Genomic DNA, 9,065 nt, shown 5'->3' on the forward strand with positions numbered 1-9,065 from the left:
AGAGGAGTGGGGGGAGGGCGGGAGGAGTGGGAGGCTGGGAGTAGGCAGAAATTTTTTTTTCTCAATAAAAAAAAGTAAAAAAAATGTCATTCATTTAGAGTTTTTTTTATGACAAAGTTTCAGGGAAATAAAAACAGATTGCTAATACTTGATATTCCAGCTCTTTATATAAGAATTTTGTCCAATATTGTGACCCTTTTAGAGGTTGCTTATGTCCTATTGTGAATCTGCAATTCTTTACTGCCCAGGAACACTTCTTACAATACTTAATGCTTCTTACAACTTAAGCTGCATCATTGCTAGGGGTAATATGGCATTGTCTGCTTGCCTTGCCCAGTCCAGCATGTCAGAGCTGATTGTACCTCTGCGCCATGTGCACTGCCCTACTTCTGGGCACACAGCCAGTCCATGCCACCATCAAGCTAGCTGTAGCAGTCTGCTCACAAACTCCACTCAAATGCTCCATCTCACAATTTAAAGGGGGATATGATATAGATATGAATAATTTGCATTGGTATGAATCTTGTTTTATTGATACAAATTTAAGGTCAATTTCATTATATGTATATGTATTTCTGATTTTGGTTAAGGTATTGTGTTTGTGTAGCTCATTTAGAAATGTAATGTATAATTAAGAAATATAGGTTAATAGATAATCATCTATAATAGTCAAGCTTGAAGTCATGTTAGTTAGATTTTCTAGATGTTAAAGAGATATGTTTCAGTTTCAGATAGGTATTCTTCAAATATTTCAGAGACCTTCAGAATATGACATTTTAAAATGTTTAAGAACTTAGAACTTTTTATGACAGTGATACACATCTGCTCTTGGCAGCACCAATCTACTTCAAGAGGAAAATGGGTATCAAAGAGGCTCCTTGTGGAGATGGTTAACCATTTGGGCAAGAAACTGGACATGCAGGACCGACAGAAAAATGACAGCTGAAGTTGTGTAAAGGTGAGATAATCCTTAAGGGTTCCTGCTTCATGAAAGAGTCTGCAAGATATTCTGTAGCATACATAAGAAAGTGACTGAACTCTCTTTGAAATTTCCTTCTTCATGAGAAAGTTTGTTGAATACCATGGGCCTGATAGGCATGAAGATGAATGTCCCAATGATACAGAAGAACTTTGGGTGACTGTCCAGGCAGTGAGATATCTCTGTCAATTCTAGAGTTTTGGAAGTTGCTTACAATGCACCTCCTGTTTGCTTAGGTAATATTATATCCTTCTGGGGTCTTTGATGGAGTTAAAGAATTTATAGTTATAGTAATAGTTTTCCTTAGTTATGATAAAGATAAAGTAGATATAAATATTGTAACAGTAGTTCTTGTTCGATACCTGTTTTGTCATATATAGTTTTGCTATGTTAAAATTAAAACCTTGCTTTTTGTTTAAACAGAAAAGGGGAAATCGTATAGGAGATCCTCTGTCTATGTGTTGCTTTCATTGGTTAATAAAGAAATTGCTATGGCCTGTTGATAGAGCAGAACTAAGGTAGGTGGGGATCATGGAACTGAATTCTGGAAGGAAGTGGTGTCAGTGAGATGCCATAGATCTTCCATCATAGTAAGGCATGCAGAAATTTTACCTAGCAAGCCACAACCTTGTGGTGGTATGCAGATTAATAGAAATGGGTTAAATTAATATGTAAGAGTTAGCAAATAAGAAGCTAGACCTAATGGGCCAAGCAGTGATTTAATTTTTTAAAAAAAAAGTATTTTGGATTACTTATATGTGATTGACTTTAACAGGAAACTATTTATCAATATAAGATTTTTTTCTACCTAGAACATAAAGTCTTATGATTTAATTTATAAGTCATTAGAATGAATTTCACCTAATCAGGGTATAGCTGGAATCAAAAAAACCTGATTATTTGCCTAGGGTAATTCACAGGGGAAGCTTTATTCTGGCGGCACAGTCATGGCTCATTGGAGAGGAATTATTGAATTATCTTACAGCATTGCTCAAGATGCTATTTTGCACAATGCAAAGAAGCTACAAGGATTTTTCTCTTACATTCTGAGGCTAAATACATTCTTATGCATAAGTTTACTCCTATGTACAAGACACATAATAAAAATGTTGTTAACTAATAGCATAATTCCCCAACATGCTAGAAAATATCAAGAAGTTGGCCTGTAAAATGTTTTTGGTAATATTTTACATACATGCATGAAAATATCATAATGAAACCTGTCCTTTTGTACAAATAATATGTAATACTGAGAAATAAATTGCATTATGAATAACACCTTCTGATCATTAAAATTTTATACACTTTGTTCAAATCACTATACTATTACATTTACTAAAAGTTTCTTTATTTCAAGAGTATGTGATATATGTATGTATTATATTTTCTTTAGACTTTTATTACATTATTTGTGTGTTCATGTGTGTCTGTGTGTATGTGTGTGAATGTTTTTTATGTGTGTCTGTGTGTGCTGTATATGTTGTATGTGCATGTTTGTACATGTGTATATGTGTGTGTTTATATATATTGTGTGTGCATGTGTTCTTATATGTTTATGTATATTAATGTGCTTCTATGTGTGTATATATGTGTTGATTTGTGTGTGTATGTGTTTTTATGAGTATGTATGTGTAGGTATATGTGTGTTTATGTGTGCTGTATGTGTAGGTGTGTTGGTTTGTGTGTGTACATATGTTGTGTGTTTGGGTGTGTGTACATGTGTGCATTGGTGTATGTGTGTGTGCGCGCGTGCATGTGTTTGTGTATACCATAGTATACCTTTAGAGGTCAGAGGTCAATTAGTTGGAGTTGTTCCTTGAACCATGTGGGTGTCAGGGATTGAACTCAGGTTGTCAGGCTTGGAGGGAAGAGCCATCTCAGATGGAGGTGCGGACCCATCTCACTAGTCCATCCTTTTTCCTCTTTAAGAGAATGTCAGAACATGATGAAGAGCAGGTCCCTTATCTGATGAGCTTAAGTGTTTGTGTCTTTAAATTGGACTGGTACACGGTGTGCAACTGAATCCCACACCAGAGCATGAACAACCAGTGTGTGCTATTGAACATCACACCAAGACATGGATAACACTATTAGTTATTTACAAAAAATAGCTTGAGGCTTTATTGGTATTTAATGATATTTTATAGTATTTTTGACATAAAGTACTTGTACATTAAAATAAAGTACCAATATTTTGTTTTCAAGCTTCAAAAATTATAGCTGGTCTTTTTTTAACTATGAGTTTACAATATTTGGAATTTTCTGTGTTTACATATATGTGATGTAGGGTCTTTGAATATTTCTGAATGCATATGAATTATTGGTTTATATAAATGTTCAGACTCTAAACTACTTGAAGGATAGATACCCTGAAGTCCCTATGTTTTATGTGCTTATGCTGTATGACTCATTTCACATATGTCTTATGTGACTTATCTGTATTTGATAAATTTTGCTTTGGTATTTAACTCGTTTCTTTTTACTTAAACACAATTTCTTTGAAATAAAAACAATATATATTAATTTTAGATGAATTTTAAGACATGTTATACTTACATGGATTGCTCTGTATAATTTATATGCGAAATAGCTTGCCTTGTCCTGGACACAGTGAACTAAAGAGGTAGAGAGCAAGGAAGATATTTCAATAAGCTGTAATTCTTCAGAAGTTGAGAAAAAGAATAAATAGAACACTTTTATAATCTTCCAGATTCATGGTACTGTATTGCAATTTTAATACTTAGAATAATGTTAGCATGAGCCATACTTTACTAAAAAATATATACACTGTCAACACTGTATTTTAAAATGACAAATGATCTTAACTAAACATATGAACATTATTACTATTTTTTTAAAAAAATGTGGTGCTAAACCAGTTGGTGGTGGCACATGCCTCTAAGGCCAGCACTCGGGAGGCAGAGGCAGGCAAATCTCTGCAAGTTTGAAGCCAGCCTGCTCTACAAGAGCTAGTTTCAGGACAGGCTCCAAATCTGCAGAAAAACACTGTCTCAAAAAACAAACAAAAAATGTTGTGTTAAATATTAAAACACTCACACATACAATCTATTTATGTTCCCAAATGTTGCCTATTCATATAGTTTTTAAAATTGATATAAACTAGGAGCTCTTTGAGTGGCATCAGATTCCTTATAGATTTGTAACCAGATGATAGGTCCTTTAAGGAGAAGCTATAACAAATGTAAAGTGTTCTTCTCCAGTGTTAGATATTATTTGACTAAGCTTGCCATGGCTTTAAACAGCCTGGAGCCTTCCCAACAGTTGTCCCTGTGGCATCCGATGAGACTGTAAACCATCAAATAGTCATGTTTGAAAAAGTACATAGATTCATCGCATACATAAGTAATAAATGAGGAGCTATATTGTTTCTTCAAAATAAAATCTTATTAACTTTTCTTTAGTTTAAGTAATTGTTTTGATCATAAGATCTTCATTTTTATCTAACTTTCATTACAGAAAGAAGTAGACCTAATAACTAATCTTAAGTCACTTCTAGAAGGCAAGTTCCCAGGGGGCTTGGGCATCTGTTGTTATTTTTATTTTGTTGCTTTGATATTCTACCTCAAGTACCCAATTAGAGACACAGTAAGCAATCATTCAATATTAATTGGTGGAATGAACCAGCTAAATCTCTCCTGGTGTTCCTGATGTCCACTCTGTTCCCGTCAGACTCACTGTTTGGACTGCTTTGAGATTTCAACAATTTGAGTTCTATTCTAACTTTTTTGCTAATTAGCTGGCATGTGATGAATGCCTATTAAATCTATTGGGAATATGATGGAATATAAATGTATTTCTTTCTCAGACACATTCATACTAATAACCAAATCTATCACTCATCTTTAGGGGTTTCACAAGACCCACCAAATCATTTTCATATGATATTTGCTTACTAGTTAATTCATAAAAATGTTGTGACCTCTCTGCTCTATGGCAAGACATTCTTGGTATGGAAAACTCACAACAATGGTTTATTCAACACCAATCAAAGTGTTCATCTTTTGAACATATTACAGAGCATTTCACAATGACTCTTTATGTACCTTTCCTGAAGTGTGGGCGGCAAAGCCACAGACTACATGGTAAAAGATGAACACTGGAATAGTCATTATGAATAAGAGCAATGGCCTTTTCTACAGTGTGCATATCATTTTAGATAACATTCAGGAAGAATGCCTGTGGAACTCACTGCTAATTAACTATTTAGGGTTTTTGACAATATTATTTGTTCCTAAAAGAAAATTTATTAAAGATAATAAAATAATAAAATCAAAAGTAAAATTTGAAAATATCCTTTCTTCTCAGAGACAAGAACATAGTCACACTGTTAGCGTTCATCTGTTCCTGACAAGGGGGTGGATGTCAATGATCCTAACATAGATTTAAACCTGTGACAAGTTGCTTCCTGAGACAGGGCATTTGAAGATTCTCTCTGTCATACAAAAGTTGAGCCTATTTTAGGGAAATATGGTAGTTCATTAATGTCTCCAGCTGATTATCTCATTGCATCAAACCCCTAGCTCATGAACTTTCCTGGAATTTATAGAACTTTCCAAATAATTTCATGGAGAAAAATGCTTCATAAATCCTACTTATGCACAGTTAATCCAGTCAGAACCAGTCAGTATTGACTGTGGAATGAAAGGTCAGTTGTTCATTATAAAAAAATATAGCTTACCAATTGCAACCAGCAGCTCCTGGAAGTAGCCATCATAACAGTCATTGATGGCATCCACCAGGCTTTGTCCAGAAATATTTTGAAATTCCTGGAAAACTACAAGAAATTTATGCAATTCAAAGAGATTTTTATAAATATCATAAACTTAAACCTTAAACGATGGCTATTTTACTATACATATAATGGTTTAGAACTAAAGCATTTCCTAGTGCTGCTACCCACTGTGGCAAAGAATCTACTCTTTTCAATAAGTATAGATCTTATGAGATGCAAAAACTTCCATGAACCCTGAACACTAAGGACCTGCTATTGCTGAGCTGGGAAACAATGGTTACCCCCACTGGGACTCAATGACTCAAAAACTGATTTAGATGGAGTGAAGGCACAGAGTGAGCTATTGTTTATGATGCATTTCTATAAGACATATATAACAACAGTCTAAATTCATTTGCCAACAGGAAACTTTCTTTTAGAGCTTAAATACAAAAGCTAAACAGAAAAGCCCTCTGAGTGATGTTCAGGAATAGAGTTTGGAAGAGTGATTTTGAGGAACAGAAGATTACCATTCGCAGCTTCATTAACTAACATAAAATAACATTCAATAAATTCCCTTTTTAAAGAGTTTACTCAGTTGGCCCTATCTTTGGCAATGTTCACTCCTCAGTCATTTCAATTTAGATGTGAAGAAGTATTGTTATTGTTAGTATTAATTTTTAATTCACATAAAGTAAACGAAGCATATTTTAATTAGAGTAGGCCATTGCTAAAATTGATAGGACTTTCCTTTTCATTTAAATGTATTTAATCTGTCTTATAATAATGGAAAAGAAAGGTGCAGAGTTTGGAGAAAGTCAAGTGTAGTTTAATGTGACCACATCTCAAAGACCAGTAGACAGTATAGATATTTCATAAAACAACAACTTTGACTAAGGGGCTGGCCACTGTATGCTCATTGGAGATTATTCAAGACACAATATAAAGTACCTGGTATAGGCAATTTTTAAGTGTCTGTATGTGAAAGCTGTGAGATTTATTTATTAGAAGAAAATTTAGTGGTAAAGTTTTATTCTTTAGCAATTCCATTAACTGAGGCATACTGTATAGACATAGTTCTCTATTGCTGAGTGACAGTCCCTCTTTCATGCTAGTTACTTGTATGTCACTCAATTGGTTAAAGAGCTGTAAAGAGCCTGTTTCTAGTTACCCAGCCAGAGCTGTGGGTAGCTCTTGTTGCATAGGATCATCTGCATCATGGTTTTATGCTCCCCAGTCTTCTGCTGGCAAGCTTCCCACAGGACCTGCAAGATCACACAGTTTGGAAGGAGTCAGAACCAGCGCCGTTCACCCTATCAAAAGCTCTATTAATAAGGGGAACAGCCAGACTTAGTTACCATTGCATCCTGAGCAGCCATGGAAGGATCTGCATACCCTTCCTCTCTGTTTCCCTGGGAAATAAGCGAGATGGTCTTTTAGATGGTCTCAATATACAGAACATATAGTGAAGCATTTATCTAATTATTCTTTATTAATAAAAAATCGGGAGTCAGATATTGTGGTAAGAAGTGAGAGAGAAATCATCAGGAATCTATTATCACTTCAGCTCCTCAATCCAAAAGGTCCAAGAGCTTCTCTAAGCCCCGCCAAACTACTTCCTGTCGCTCTATCTGTCCCCTGTTTGTTTTTGTCAAACCTCTATAATCAATTTTGGACAGTTAGCTCTGCCCTCTTACTCAAAACAAACTTTATTGTCAGTCTTCAGAGAATCAGAATACAATCAAGATGGCAAACAACAATATAGAACTCTTGGGGCAAAAATCCCAGAACTTGCAATCAATGGTGACTCCTTTGCAATCTCTGTTATTGATTTGGATACTTCAACACGTGAGGAATTAGTGTGTAGTTGTGTAAGGAGTTCCTTTTTGAGCTTTTCTTTGCAACAGAAGAATTTGGTGAAAAACATTGAAGTGATTTTTGCCTTTCTTATCTCCATGAGGTATTTTGCTTCATCATGATGAGCATCTATCCCTTTGGCAGAGGAGGTAGTGATGGAGTTTAAGACTGCTAATGCAATGGTGTAGATATAGTAGTATCTGGCTTGTAAACAGGATTTATATAACAACCAAATAGTAATGAAGTATAGGCTTTGCAAATGAGAATTTTCTGTAAAATCTTTTAACCCCCACTCTATCATATAAACAATAGAGTCTATTTGCCCTTCCAAACAGAAGGAAGGAGGACTAAACAATGTAAGACCCAGTCATCTCCAGGGTCAAGCAAGACAGCAGAGAGAGGGGAGAAGTTTGTGTGCAGAGTTAATTTCGGTTTTTTTTGAGTTGAAGTATGGAGAGGGAAATGACTAAGTATGAGAGAAAACTAAGGATACAATTCCTTTCCCTGCCATGTAAGCGCTCATGCCAGTGAAGTCAGTGAGATTGGAAGGTGTTTGTGTGTGTGTGTGTGTGTGTGTGTGTGTGTGCACATGTGTGTGTGTGCACATGCGCGTGTGTCTCTCTGGAGTGGATAACATTGGAATTAGTTCTGATTTAGTCTCAACTTCTAAATAACATGAATAGTACCTCAATTTTTTATATGCTTCTTGTTAGATGAACTACACTTTGGTTAAGGAACTGGTGGCTAAGCCTGAATAATGGTGATGGTTATGATCATTACAAGGACAGTAATTCAAAGGTTGTACTGAGAAACCATTGACTAGAATTGCATAGAAGACAAGGCTGGACATGAGCCAGGACTCCTCAGATGCTAAAAAGGTAAAGATGAGGCTAAATTAGCTTTGACCTAACAAACAGAGAAAGCATCCTTAGCTAACTATCTGTATGTTTGTAGAGTTAGTACTAAGAAACCTCCACATATTTCATGGACAGTAAAACCTTACATCATCTATTCAGGGTTTTTCAGACCTGTAATTTCACAATCAAGATCATAAAGGATGCAGAAAATATCAGTGCTATTTGAGAAACCATCCTTTGCCAAGACATCTTTTCCTATAAATCACATATACACACCTTTCTACCTAGTAGCTTCTTGGAAAGAAGAAGTGATGGAGAGAGAACATGGAATTGAGTAGCCAACTCAATAGAATTATCAAAGAGATTGAATATGTATCCATACAGTTTGACTGCTCAAAGTATTGGATGGATTAAATTTGCCATATTAAATTAAATATTAAGCATTCTTCTATTTTTTGCTAACACATATCTAGACACATCTAGAACATAGCGGACAATGAGGACTAATGAGAACTCAAGAACAATGGCAATGGGTTTTTGATCCTGCTGCACATACTGGCTTTGGGGGAGCCTAGGCAGTTTGGATGCTCAACTTACTAAACCTGGATGGAGGTGGGCGGTCCTTGGACTTCCCACAGGT

General features: G+C 35.4%; 1 protein-coding gene across 1 annotated transcript in view; it reads right to left on the reverse strand.

The window, feature by feature from the left end:
- Positions 1 to 9,065, reverse strand: part of Anxa10 (annexin A10) — a 41,897-nt gene that overhangs the window by 4,390 nt on the left and 28,442 nt on the right. The window contains exons 7-10 of the mRNA XM_026777379.1: positions 7,070 to 7,123; positions 6,883 to 6,976; positions 5,679 to 5,774; positions 3,536 to 3,594 (exon numbers count right to left, since the gene is read on the reverse strand). Of these exons, the coding sequence (XP_026633180.1) occupies positions 3,536 to 3,594; positions 5,679 to 5,774; positions 6,883 to 6,976; positions 7,070 to 7,123 (303 nt within the window). The remainder of the gene's footprint in view (positions 1 to 3,535; positions 3,595 to 5,678; positions 5,775 to 6,882; positions 6,977 to 7,069; positions 7,124 to 9,065) is intronic.

This window comes from Microtus ochrogaster, unplaced genomic scaffold (genome assembly GCF_000317375.1).
Source record: "Microtus ochrogaster isolate Prairie Vole_2 unplaced genomic scaffold, MicOch1.0 UNK61, whole genome shotgun sequence".
NCBI classification, from domain to species: domain Eukaryota; kingdom Metazoa; phylum Chordata; class Mammalia; order Rodentia; family Cricetidae; genus Microtus; species Microtus ochrogaster.